The sequence below is a fragment of the Myxine glutinosa genome, chromosome 1 (genome assembly GCF_964187855.1).
Source record: "Myxine glutinosa chromosome 1, kmMyxGlut1.1, whole genome shotgun sequence".
Lineage (NCBI taxonomy): Eukaryota > Metazoa > Chordata > Myxini > Myxiniformes > Myxinidae > Myxine > Myxine glutinosa.
The window spans coordinates 145,717,754-145,732,679 of NC_136261.1; the positions used below are offsets into that span (position 1 = coordinate 145,717,754).

A 14,926-nucleotide genomic window follows, 5' to 3' on the forward strand; every position below is an offset into this window, starting at 1 on the left:
GCTACCACGACTTTGGTTGTCCTCGTGTTTGAATCGGCAAATATACTTTGATTCGCCCGGTGATTCGGCATGCGTATCTTGGGAGAAGAAGAATAAGAACCACCTGTAGAGGCCATTTTTCCCCGCAGAGCGGGGGTTGGCCTTTTTCGGGCCCCCTTTCTGAAGCAATGTTTTATGGGCGGATGCCCTTCCTGCCGCTAACCCTGTTAGTCGCCTCTTGCGACACAGGGAATTGCCAGTGAGCTGGTACTCAATTTGCCGACCTCGGAAGGATGACAGGCTGAGTCAACCCCACTGGCACTAATTCAGCGATCGACCGGGATTCGAACCCAGGATCCTTGGATCCTAAGCTGGCACCCTAACCGCTAAGCCAACACCAGGCTTGGAAGGAAATGATGAAATAAAATATCAGTGACAATTGACATTTCACATGACTAGGGCATGCCCGTACTATATATATGCCCGTACTATATATCTATCTAAAATTATATCCCCCCCCTCTATTTACATGAAATGGTTTGGTCCATTCGCAACGCCAAAGCGAACGGCGAACGGCTTGCGAGTACAGTGACAATCCCCCCCCTCTATTTACATGAAATGGTTTCGTCCATTCGCAACGACCACAGAACCCCCCCCCTCTATTTACATGGAATGGTTTGGTCCATTCGCAACGCCAAAGCGAACGGCGAACGGCTAAATCGCCATAGCTCGGTAAGTACTTGTCCGATTAATTTCAAACCTTGAAAAGGCACATCCTCGGGTCCCCAGCAATATACCTGGCAAGTTTCAAGTATATCGGACCGGTAGTTGTCGAGAAATCGTTGTCGCATACATACACACACACATACACACAGAGATTAGTGGAATTATAGATAGATTACTACCTTTGGAATTACTTGATGTTCATAATTTTAGACTGTTCCTGTCGAAAATGTGAAAGGACATTGTCGTTTTGGCTTCCCTAGTAACCTCTGCCACCGATGGTGGATGGAGGTTATGTTTTCACCCGTCCGTTTGTTTGTTTGTTTGTCTGTCTGTTTGTGAACAGAATATCTCAAAAAGTTATGGACGGATTCGGACGAAATTTGGTGGAGAGGTTGGGTATGTGTGTGACAAGGACGAAATGATTAGATTTTCGTGAAGATCCGTATCCGGATCTGGATCCAAGAATAGTTTAAGTGAATCTTCACCATTGAGAGATTGGGGAAAAGATGTATGTATTTGACAATATCTCATAGTTGTAGACGGATTTGGACAAAACTTGGTGGACAAGTAATCGGTGTGTGACCTGGAAGAAATGAATCAGTTTTGGTGAAGATTTTTATCCGGGTCCTGATCAGATAATGGTTTCAGTGATTCTTCACTATTGGGTGATTGGGCTAAAACCGATATATAGCACGATATCTCAAAAAGTTATGGACGGATTCGGACGAAAGTTGATGGACAGGTTGGGTGTGTGACAAGGACAAATCTATTCGATGTTGGTGAAGATCCAAATACGGACACGATAAAAATTTTTTTAATTTTAAGTGACTTTTTCATTGATATATGGTGCCAAAAGCAACATATAGGGCAATATTTCAAAAAGCTGCAGACGGATTATGACAAAACTGGGTGGATGAGTTGGTTAGATGTCAAGAACAAGCCAATTTTTTTTGTTTAATGTCCAGATCCAGATCCGGACTATCAGTGGGATACAAAACATAAACTGTTCAGCCTGGTGGAGGTATGTGTGCTCTGGCTGTTCTAGTTTGTAATTGTTTTCAATCCTCGTGGTAAACAACAGAAACAGACGCTTTTCACCTCAAGCATTCATCGACGGGTGACATTGGGTCACATTTGACCTCGCTTCCCAAGGCATTGTTCCCTTTTGTGCTCTGCGCTTCTACATCACACCAATGTCATCTTTTGTAACAAATTTCATCATGAATTTATTGTTGCCCTTCTCTACACTTCGTTCTTTCCAAAAGCTTGTCCTCCTTACCTGTTTTCCCGTATGCAGCATGCAATAAACTTTCAAAAATGCATATAAAATTGCATGCAGTCACCTGTTGTTATAAATTGTTAATAACAACTGCTGTTGATGACAAATTACTTGAAAGCCAATAATTTGCAACATCCAATCACGTTGTTGGGTTGGAGGTCAACCTCAATATTGCAAAACACTTATGCCACTGCACGTCCTGCTGGTGGAGAAACCATTTACCTGTTAATAAGAGTTGTTGCATTTTCATAATTTTAGAGTGCTCTCAACTAACTACAGTTTTAATGAAGAGATTTCAAAACAGTTCACACATATTATTGACAAGAAATTGTCGGAAACAAAATAATCCTACCGGTCGGTGTTCAAGTTGCATGTCGAGTTCAGGAAAAAAAACCACACAATAACGTCACTGAACATTTCTCTGGTATAGAACAGTTTTTTGGATGTCTGCTGCTTGGAGACTTTGGTGAGCATTGTCCTGCTGATCAAAGAATACCTTCCATGTACTGGCAGGCTGTGATTTTATTAAATGCGTCAACACGGGGTCATCTTGGTGCATGATCGTCAGAAAGCCTCGCTCCATGATGTCAGGTGTCACACCAGGCCCATCCTTTGTTGTGGGTGAGTGGGGTAACCATCAAGGATGCCAAAAATAGCGAAAGACAAAAAAACGTCAGGAATCTAAAAAAAAATTCATTCACAACACAAAAAAAAATGAACAAATTTTTAAAATGTGCTTTCAGGGCACATATTCTCACTTAGATGAGAACATTAAACGTGTTGAGTGGTGTGATGGTGTCACAGAACACTTTCTCATTTTCAAAGTCAAGTCGCATAATCATGTCTGGAATTTGGTAAGCAAACGTAAGGAAGAGGAGGCTTGAAGTTGTGTCATTGACTCGGCCAAGTTTAATCCTTTTTTTGTGTGCCAAAGTTAAATTGGAAAGGGCCGCTCACAGGTAAAGGATTTATAAATGGGACACGCGCGAGGTGTCATCTATCCTGATCATGATTTGAGAACCTCTCGTCAGTCTCAGTGGTGTAATAGTCGAAGCGTCCGCTTTGAGTCTGGGAAGTTGGTCATTCGAACCCCGGCCGAGTTATACCAAACACTTTAAAATGGTACATGCTACTTACTTCCTTGCTTGATGCTCAGCATTTAATAGAATAGAGCATGGACAAACAACCATGGGTTGGTAATAGCGCAGGCTTTAATAGGCCTAATGGCGTCCTTCTGCATCAAAGGTTCCTTGTAAGGCACCATATTATTATTGATAGTGTTATTATTACTAGGACGTGCCCGTACGTGGGTGCCCGTACGTGCGTGCAAAAAAGCATGCGTGCAAACAACAACAACAAAAAAAAACTTTGAAACCACGTGGCAGTAACGACCACAGAACCCCCCCCCCCCCCCCTCTATTTACATGAAATGGTTTGGTCCATTCGCAACGACCACAGAACCCCCCCCCCCCCCCCTCTATTTACATGAAATGGTTTGGTCCATTCGCAACGACCACAGAACCCCCCCCCCCCTCTATTTACATGAAATGGTTTGGTCCATTCGCAAAGCCAAAGCGAACGGCGAACGGCTAAATCGCCATAGCTCGGTAACTACTTCTCCGATTAATTTCAAACCTTGAAAAGGCACATCCTCGGGTCCCCAGCAATATACCTGGCAAGTTTCAAGTATATCGGACCGGTAGTTGTCGAGAAACAGCGGTCACAGACAAACACACACACACACACACACACACACACACAGACACACACACACACACACAGACACACACACACACAGAGATTACTGGAATTATAGATAGATAACCGGTGCACAAATACCTTAAAGTCCAGTGGCGTGTCAGGTGTAGCCACACATTCCTACTGGTAATGAACATCCCCTAGGTCAGCTGGTGATTAGTTTGATAGGATTAAGTAAGGATTGGCTAACACATGTTAGAAAGTTTCAGAAGTTTCATAATTGCAAATAGTGAGGACAATTTGGACATTTAATCACATTTTATTGTCTCTTTATGCCTTGTATTTTTGTTATTAATATTATTATTATTATTGTGTACACCCTCCTTGTGTATATATTCCTGTGTGCGTTTAATTTGTGGCTTTACAAACTTCAGCAGAATCCAAAATTTTTTTGATACACAGTAAAGGGAATTCCTGTTGCCCATTTTGCTTGTAACTGATTTTATGCACCCGGTGTCATGAGCAGGTGCGCAGCTGGAAAAGCTGATGGAGAACATGCGTGCTGACATTGCTGCCAATCCTCCCCTTCCCGGCGCGTTCACACCACGCCGCGGCCAAAATTGCATCGCTCAGTTCTCGGACAACGAATGGTATGTTGTCTTGTCTGGCTGGTCATTTGAACTCTGGTAATTTTGCAAACTGCGTGCCAGTTTGTTTGAAAGGTAACGATAGGATGCTTCGACATTTGGGGCAGGTTAGTGGGACGAGGATTGTGAGATTAAGTATGGAAAAGCATGGTGTTGACATTTTGGGTTGTTGACCTGCCTCTTCATGGAAGTAATGCAGAAGCAGAGATTGAAGATAAAGGTAAGCTTTTTAAGACAGGAAATTACTGAGACCATGGGTAATGATGACCTCGTAAGAGCGAGCAGAAGTTAGAGAAACTAGGCCTCTCACCGCGATTCCAATTTGCTCAAATTGTTCATCTGCCAAGGATTTGACTGGAAACTAATTGTTTGCCCAGCTTGAGTCTCTAGAAATTAGGCAAGCAAACAAATTGGCCTTTATTCATCAGCCTTTCTTTTCATAATGATGCAAATGTTTAAAGAGTTTGTTTGATTTTTAATTACACGTATAAATTATACGCCCTCTTTTCTTACGCGTTTGCGGATTGTCTTGATGTAATCCCTTCCCGAGCCCCAGAGGGACAGGCTAAAAACGCGGCGTCAGCCGAGTGTAACCTTGGCTACTGCCAAGACATCCAACTGCAGCAGCCAAGGCAATCATTCAAAAACATTTTCCGGTGTCCTTCGGGAGCCGTTTGTTTCTTTACCGGCACGAGCTTGCGCAGGACTCTCTGCACGGTGATAAATCCGCTCCCTTGTGCCTCACACATCTCATGCTGCCTCACTATCCCTCACAGTCCTTTCTCCCATCCCCACTCCCTATTTCCCCCACCCCTCCTTCCCAACGCTTCTCTCCTCTAGGTACAGAGCAAAGATAGAGAAAATTGAAGGACCTGGCAGAGTACTGGTGTTTTATGTGGACTATGGAAATGTGAGTTTGTATTTATTTATTTTTTCCTCGAAAACGAGAATCTTCCTTTGACTCCCCTGGACCCGACTTGTCTTACCAATGGCCTAGCTTCCTTTATTTTTCTACTCTGACCTTCCTTTTTTGTCGTCAATAATATTTGTTTTCTCTGATTGCACATCATAATTTTGTTGTTGACTACATATAAACTTAACCAAGTTTGTTTACTTACACAGTCTTAGATATCATGCTCTCACCTTCACTCTTTCTGCCATTTCCTTTTCAGTGTCATGCTTACATGATTGCACACATACCTCTCCAGGTCTGCTCCAAAATTTCATTCTGTAAATGCTTGTTACACCTTCCTTATCTTGAGGGGTCATTTTAAAAATGAACAAAATCCTGCTGTGGCCATTCTCACTTTTGTGCACTGCCCATGGTACCCTTTTTAAAAGACAGTTAGTTATACTGCTGGTGCTGTTGAATAAAGCCATTAATTGTTGTCAATGGCACCAGACATTAAGGTCCCTATAATGTAATTTTAAACCACAGACAAAACAACTGCTGAACCTCTATTCCAGATGAACTCTCTGGTCATCATTTTTACCTCCTCCACAGAAGGTTTTCACTCCTGTCTGTCTGTCTGTGTCTATCTGTCTGTGAAAGGGATATCTCAAAAAGTTGGACGCAGATTCAGATGCAATTTGGTTAAGAGGTTGGGTGTGTGACAAAGATTAAATGACTAGATTTTGGTGAAGATCCGGATCCGGAATTTGTAAAGTAATTCTTCACCGTTGAGGGATGGGGCCAAAAATGATATGTAGCATGATATTTCAAAAAGTTGTGGATGAGTTATGAAAAACAAGGTGGATGAGTTAGTCGGGTTCACTATGTTAACAAATATAATTTCGGTCAAAATTTTGGGAGATTAGCAAACCTGTACATTTTTGGAATCATCAGAGCATGGAGAATCCGAAAATCAATGTTGGCATTTGCACAGACACCTGCATGGCCGCCATTTTGGATTTTCAAAATGGCCGCAATAAAATACATATTTTGCGCTATCTCGGCTTCGAGTCAACCTAGAAACTTAATTAAATATGGTAATCCTATGTTTTCTGGGTCAAGGAATCCAATAAAGGCCTCAAAATAGTGCTCAGGTTTATAGAAAAGCAACAAACAAAGGTATTTGAAAACCATTGTCTTTATATTTGTGACATAATACATGATATTGCAAGTCCTTTGACGTTATAGGTATGGGTTTATAAAGCAAGAAAGCAGCCTTGTTAGTATCAGATTGAACTATAAGTCCTATACACAGGATCTACGAGGTCTATACCGTTCAGGAATATGCTGTCACAGATCTTCATCACTGTCCTGAGTGTCATTTTCGCAAAGGTGTCTACGCAAATGCCAACATTAATTTTTGGATTCCTCATGCTCTGAATATTCCAAAAATGTATAGTTTTGCTCATCTCCAAAAACTTGGAACGAAAAAACATGGTGAACCTGACTAAGTTGGGTAGGTGACAAGCACAAGCTGATTAAATAATTTTAGTTCAGGCCTGAATCTAGATCCGGCCTATCATTGGAATACAAAACGTAAACTCCTCAGCTTGGCGTAGGTATGTGCTCTACCAAGTGCCATTCTAGTATTATTTGTGATTGGTTTTTTGCTCAAAAATCTATTTTAAGAGCACTGGCTTACCCGGTGCTGCCCGGCTAGATGAGCTTTTCCCGGCAGTGGTTTCGGGATGTGTTGGACATTAAAAAGCTGTGGAGTTATTGACCGCTTGGTGGCTACCTTTTGCCTGTGGCCTGGCAGCAGCACTGCCTGACCTAGCATCCCAATATACACTTCGTAGTGGCCTTTGCTGGCCTCAAAACGGACGTCAATGCCAACGTGTAGTGGCTTAAAACCTTGCTCAGATTCTGAAACACCTACAGCCAAAATTTGGTGCTATGTGCTCGGCAATGAAAGAATAATATATAAATGCACAAACAAACACACAAATGCACAAACAAACACACAGACACTTGAAAATATTTATAAGATTTCCTGCTATTTCTGGTGGTTACTTATAATGCCCTTGGTTATACCCTAGCCTAGCCTGTCCTGAGTCCAGAGCTATTACTTCCAAGTATTGACGCAAAGTAGCCTCCTTGTTTGCAGTTGAGAGGTAATAAACATGAAAATATGTGCATCGGGAAATGTAAGGCTTCTTTTGGCTTATCTCCCTATTTTATTTTCTGAAACAGGCTTGAACTCGTAAGGTTCTTTGCAGAAGTGCAAGAACACCAGGAAAAGTGCTGAAAATATAGTGTTGATGTCTTTGCATACCTAATTAGCCAAAATAATAAAAAGGCCTTTTTGAGCCTGCGTAGCTGCTGTCCTTCTTTCGTATGCAGCACATGGCTGCGAGTCGCATCATTTGCTGGAGATGTGACTGTGCCCCTTGTCGGTTGAGGAATTTGGACATGGTGCCAGCAATTGCCTATTCTTCATGAAAGACACCATGGGATCTTTACCATCCACTAACTAATGCTAGCTGGTGGGACAGCCAGCCTAATGTGCATTTGTGGGACAGAAAACACATAGATGCCTCGTCACACATGCGATACACACCAGGATGACAGTTTATAGCTGCGTTGAGATTCAAACGCACCTCGAGGCTATCCTGCCAGCCCTGCATAACTGCTTATGTCTGCCAGCAGCTCGTAAAAATCTTAACTGGTTAGTTTGTCAGCTCCTCGACAGCTTTGCTGGTATGCAGGCCAGCAAACAACTGATCCAACATCAGAGCTTGTCTTTTATTTATCCTGGTAGCTAATACCCCCCTGGACCCTGAATCAATAGAACCAAATCTTCCAAGTGAAAAGATGTGAAAGGCAATGGCAAAATTCTCATTTGTTTTTACATTTTAAAAATCCTTTGCTCGGGATCATGTTGCAAATAAACTCGAAATATTTTTGAAGTTGGGTTGTCATCGTTGTTGAAAAGTTTCAATTTTCAATCCCCAGCGCTCTCCATTCCACAGATCTCCTGATGTCCTTGTTCTCCACTGTTGTTGCACTTTCCCCTCTCTCTCCCCCTCTTGTCTCACGCTCCCTTTATTATATGTTTCATGTGTGGTTCTGTTTTTGTTTTTACGTGTTAGCTCTTACACGAGCCTCGACTTTGTATACAAAAAAATATATATTATTTTAAACAACAGTTATGACATTTTCACTTGGAGAAAGGGTGGTGATTTTAGAATCAATCAATGGTTTTCAATGTCTATGCTGACATATGTCCGGACACGGATGCAGATACGGGTATGACTATTTGTATCACACCATTTAGCGATTGAAATCATGTTCACAATGCCACCGGACGGCGAATTGCCGCCATTAACCATCAACACGCCATTGCTGAAACATGCCGCCATTGACCTTCAACACGTGGATTGTTGAGAACCATGCCATGCCATTCTTTGATCGGTGCTGAAGGAGTTGGAAAGTTGATGGAGCTGGTGAGGGGAAACCTATCCTCTGATCCAAGACTTCCTGAGCACAAAAATGGTCAAAAAATACACTGTCTGGGTCTGCATTGTGAATGTCATGAGCCGTGAGGACGTCGGTGGTGTAGAGAATGTTGAATCCTCAATAGGGCTGGTGCCATCTTGCTCGATTGTGGAAGAAACAATGTATTTTTGCACTTCAAATGCGCTTTATATTCGTATCCATATCTGTGTGTGTGTGTGTGTGTGTGTGTGTGTGTGAACACTGTGTCCGATTCCCTGCATGCCTTATCCGTGTACATAACCTTACTTAAACTCTGAGTTTGGGAAAGGGCTTCAGAAAAAACATTGAAAACGACCACCTGAAGGAGACTTTTGTCAAGTTTCATGAAAAGCACTCAGGTGCTGGTTGAACACCTTCCCAACCGAACTGTATATCCTGGATATTATCAGCACCATGTCGTCAATGTATTATTTGTCCATTCTGAGATGTCCACCAAAAACGGACTTTCCATCAAAGAAGGCCAATGAGAGGTGGTGTCTTCTTTCAGAAAATAATATCGAAGGGGACCCATGTCATGTTTAACCAGATGTAACTGGATTGACAGCATAGCTGAGAGGTCACGGAATGCCTTTGACACATCTTGTTTGGGTTTGACCCCCAACCTAACTATAAATGGTGATGCTGATCTTTCACAGGCAGGTCATTGCATCAATGGTCATTACATAGTCTTTCAGAGGGAAGTTGAAGCTGTCTATCCTGTTGCTAGCATTCATTTGACGTCCGTGATCGCATGGTGCTTTTCAAAAGAAGTAAGCCTTTTGTGCCAGGACCTTCACCAAATGTCAAGCCTGGTGTTGGCTTAACGGTTAGGGTGCCGGCTTGGGATCCGAGGATCCTGAGATTGAATCCCGGTCGATCGTCGAATTGACGCCAGGGGGATTGACTCAGCCTGTCATCCTTCAAAGGTCGGCAAATTGAGTACCAGCTCACTGGTAATCGGGGCACTGCATCAGTGCCACAGATGCGCTTCCATAAAAATGATGCACCCAGCAGCCACAGGCTGCATACGAACAACAACAACAACCAAATTTCAAAATACCTGCCTTGATCTACAGGAGAATTTCTTTCAGCGGAACAGTCACACCTGGGTAATGATACACAAATAGCAGACGGTATTCATGATTGAATCGTCATCGAATGTGCATTCACTTTGGAGATACCAGATGTATTTTCGACCCCGACGAAGGAGCCACGTTTTTAGTTTCACCTTAAACAAGTATTAATGCTACTGGAAATGTCTCCTATCAGACCCAGGTCGACCACCCATCTTTCGTGCCCACAGCCACAATGCTCTGAAATAGCTTACCACATCATAGTTGCTACTGCTTCAAGATCACAGCTTACTTAAGCAAAGAACAAGTTCCTGTCTTCACAGTCATTGACAGCCCACTTATGCACCGATCATCGGTGTGCTGAAAGGTTATCCCATCATTTTCAGAGGAGTTTAAAATATTGAGGATGGATGTTCAGATGTACGGACAGCATGCCATGGCATAAGCTCATTTTAAGAGTTACTGCTTCGCTAAAATGACTTACCTTCATGGTGTGCATAAGTTGTAACAATTAGAATGTAGCAAAGTTGCATGTGTGGGATTATCTGCATTACGTACCATCGATCAAGAGTTTAATAATAAGTATCCATCCATCGTCTGTTTCTTTCACAGTTTGCCGCAGCTTTATCCACCTTTTTGATATTCATGTTCAGGCTCCTTGATACTCTTTGCATACTAATTACATGTTGATCGCAATGGTATATCGTAATCCTTGCTTTCAACATGGAAGCTGCTGTCCAACAGCATGATGCCCTGAAACCAAACGCCTTATTGCTCTTAATGTTTTGTTTTGCTTACAAAGTCGAGGCTTGTGGCGGAGCTAGAACATAGAAGGGGTCAGGACGTAACAGGACAAAAGGAACAGTATAAAGAGAGGGTGAAAACACACCAACAGCAGCAGGGGTGGACAAAAGAGAGGAAAACTTGAAGAACTAAGGGATGTGCGTTAGATTTAGTGCTAGGGGGCAAGATTAATACAGCTACAAACTCTCAAGAAGGAAAAACTGAAAAGGGGGTGGCTTGGGGAGGGTCAACGGGGGAAGAAAAGATCATGGTTTTGGATAGGGGATGATCTGACATTGTGGTGACCAACTGTCTTTTGAAGGCCTGCGGGGAAGAATGAGATTGAAGAGAATATGGAAATTGGTCACACAAGTGGTGAAAAAATAGGAAATGAGTCGAGGTGAGCAGTTTACATGACTTTTTTTTTATTCTATTTTTGTATACAAGATCGAGGCTCGAGTAAGAGCTAACATCAATCACAAAAAAAACAAACGGACACACAAAACATACAATAAAGGGAGCGGGAGCAAGATGGGGAGAGAGAGGGAAGCACACAAGTACAACAGCAGAGAACAGGGGCATTGGGAGATCTATGGGAGGGAGAGGGCTTGGGCGGAGGAGGCATGGAAAGGGGGAGGGGAAGGGTTGGAAGAGGTATAAAACACATGGATACTGCTAGAATTTCCAGGAAAGAAGTTGGTATTTCAAAAAAAAGTGGAGCTGGGGTGAATTAACAGTGGTAGAAGAGATCAAGGTTTTGGATGGGGGAAGATAAGAGATGGTGGTGAACAGCTGCTTTAAAGACCTGGAGGGAGGAGTGGGATTGAAGGGAGTGAGGAGAGTAAGGGAGTTTGTTCCAGAGGCGGGAGAAAAGGGGAATGAAAGAGTGAAGGTGAGCAGAGAGCCTAGATTTTGGCAGTTTAACCATAAGAGGGTTGCTGGCAGATCTTGTGCGACCTGTAGGAATATTTGGGAGACAGAGCACAGAGAGAGCTGGGGGAGCAAGGCCGGAGAGAAGTCGGTAGAAGACAGAAAGACCACCAACCTGCCTGCGGTGTGTGAGTGAGAGGCCCTTGGAGTTAGCTTCATCGCAGGAGATTCCAATGATTCTGAAAGCTTTGGTTTCAACAGCGTGAAGACGAGCTAGGTGTGAGGCAGGAGCACCAGCCCAGAGGGGAGAGCAGTATTCCATTGAGCTGCGGATGAAAGCCTTGTATGTGGTGAGGAGCTCAGGTGTGCCAAGGAAGGAGTTCACACGATGGAGGATGGGAGGCCAGCTTGGAAATGTGGTTTTCCCAGGAAAGATCATGGCAGATAGTGAGACCCAAAAGCTTGAGTGACAGAACTTCTTGGAGAGGATTGTTGAGAAAGTAGATAGGAGGGTCGTCCAGACGGTCTTTTCGGAGAGACAAAGTGAGAGTGTGAGGTTTGTCAGGATTGAAAGACATGTTCCACTTGTTTGCCCAGTCTGTGATTTTGTCCAGGTCTGCAGAGAGTGAGGAGGCTGCAGATTGCTGATCTGAGGGATGAGGAATGGAGCAGCAGAGACTGAGTGGAGTCATCAGCAAAGAGATAGAGAGGATTTTCAAGAGAGTCGGAGAGATCATTGATGAAGACCAGAAAAAGCACAGGGCCCAGAACACTGCCTTGGGGAACTCCAGCCTGAACAGGAAGGGGAGATGATAAAAACCCATTCAGGGCCACACGTTGACTACGACCAGAGTTTTCTCGTATGCTGATCTCTTGATCCACCCCCATAGGCCCTTCTTTGGGCCGATCTGTCCGGAGCATTGGAGGGAGTTTGCGGATCTTGCAGCTCAACATAGAAGGCCTGTCCAGAGCAAAATGTGATTAACTCACCGGACTAGCCCGAGAGCATGACATCGATGTAATTGCCCTCCAGGAAATGCACATTGCTGACCAACAACCTCCTTCTCGTTAACAAATCTGTGGTTTTAAACTTTCTGCGGCAGTGCATCATGATAAATATGGTGTTACTACCTACATCTGTTACACACTATTTGATTGGACTGTAATATCTGAGTCCAACACTTCTAATATCTTATTCGCATGTTTGAAAATTGGTTGCTTGACAACCAGCAACATCTACTGTATAAATCACCTGTTAGTGTTTGGCCACTTCCTGCCCTCCCAGTATCACATAATACTTTAATTCATCTGAGAGATTTTAAGTCAACACCACTCCTGGCGACAACAAAATTTCTGATGAACAGTTGTCTGATTGGACTTCAGCTAATAACTGTTTTGTCCTACATCATGCCAATAGTATGGCAGATAGGTGCAGGAATTGTGCCTTTGATGATACAAGCATGGCATTTGGCACACAGTCAGAGTATGTCCTAAGAAAGATATTTGGCTTTAGGGCCATCGCAGATTTGTCCTTTTTAGAAAAATGGCCGCCATTGTTGTCACAGGACAAATCTGCGATGGCCCTATAGCCAAATATCTTCCTTCGGGCATACTCTAACTGTGTGCCAACTCTTGTGCTTGTATCATCAAAAGCACAATTCTCCCAAATATTTCACCTATCTGCCGTACTAAAAATTGGGCGCCATTTTTATTGGACACATCTGTGATGACTCTAATAGTCAGAATATTTAACTGTGTACCAAATACCATGCTTGTATGATTCAAACAACAGTTTATACAAATTAATATACCATATACCATAATATACCATATAAATGGCGACCATTTCAAAAACATTGTTGTCACAGGACAAATATATAATAACCCCATAGTTAGGGGTCTTTAATTATGTGCCAAATGTCAAGCTTGTATGACCACAACAACAGTTTATACACAGTAATGTACCAAGTATCTGTAAAATTACAAGTAATGGAGGCCATTTTGAAAAATGGCCGCCATTGTTGTCACAGGACAAATCTGTGATGGTCCTATAGCCAAATATCTTCCTTCGGGCATACTCTAACTGTGCGCCAACTCTCGTGCTTGTATCATCAAAGGCACAATTCTCCCAAATATTTCACCTGTCTGCCGTATGACAAACAACTCGGCTCCTTCCATTTCTGCAGATGGAATAGGAATTGCAAACCTGATTTCCGCTTTGTGTCAATTGACGAGTCATCGCAGCACTTGATGGGGTCATGTAAGATACACCCCCATTTCGCTCACAGCCAGCACTGCCCTGCCATCATCCATGTTGGGATTGAAGTTCCAGTCATCTCATCAAAGCCTTCCTCTTGATGGAACTTTCATAAAGCCAATTGGCCGCGTTTTGCTACAGAAGTAGATGAGAAGATCAATTCCATTGATCCTGGTCCTAATTATAAAGTCCCTTGCCAAGTTCTCAAATCTGCTGCCACGAGCAACATCCCTCGTGACTACAGGAAAAAAAAAAACTTTCACCCCTTGCTGACTTCCAGAAACTGAAGCCCTTTTGAATGAGTAAGAGATGACTGGAAACCCAGACACAGCTACATAACTTCTTTCATCTCTTGACTCCGCATGCCATTAAATATGGATTGAAACTAAGGAGTATAGATTTCACCCATTCCTGCAGGAAAGCTTAGAACCTTCTCCGCCGCCTTGGTGCTGCTAGCCCACTCCAACATCACCCACCACAGGTCACTGTGAATACTGTAGTGTCAAAGTTCCTCCATAATTCCAAAGGCACCGCCAAGCAACACAGGACCAATGTGCATAAGGAACGTTCTGCTACCAGGGCCACACTACCTACTACCTCTCGCTTGGCATCCCCTAGCTTGGCATCATGAAGTAGAAGAGGCACTCAAATCGACAAAGCCTCGGAAAGCTGCTGGCCAAGATGATGTATCACCAGAATTCCTAAAGAACCGAGGGCCTAAATGCAAGGCTATCCATTCGTCTAGCAACGTTCCTTCAATGTGGAGAGAAGCTAAGGTTATCGCCATACACAAGCCAGGGAAACTGCGAGATGACCCTTTAGGCTAATAATAATAATATATAATAATTCATTTATTTTGTATAGCGCTTTTCCAGAAGCCCAAAGGCGCTTTGACAGAGTGGAAAACATAATGCATAACAATACATGAAAACAACAATTGCAAAAAGACAAGAATCAAGAAAACAAACAGCAGCGATATACGGCATATATATAAGACAAGAATCAAAAAGACAAGACAAGAATCAATAGGGAAATATTTAAAGCAAAAGGAGGGAGAAGGAGAAGAGATAGTCAGGGGTTAAATGCTGTGGGTTGAATGTTGAATGCAGCGTTGAACAGGTGGGTCTTTAGTGATGTTTTGAATGTGGTGAGTGAGGAGGAGCCTCTGATGGTGTGAGGTAGTGA

General features: G+C 43.1%; 1 protein-coding gene across 1 annotated transcript in view; it reads left to right on the forward strand.

Annotated features, from left to right (window-relative positions):
- Window positions 1-14,926, forward strand: part of SND1 (staphylococcal nuclease and tudor domain containing 1) — a gene marked incomplete in the record, with an annotated part of 904,817 nt that overhangs the window by 843,950 nt on the left and 45,941 nt on the right. Inside the window, 2 exon segments of the mRNA XM_078777892.1 lie at window positions 4,209-4,332; window positions 5,170-5,239. Coding sequence (XP_078634018.1) covers window positions 4,209-4,332; window positions 5,170-5,239 — 194 coding nt within the window.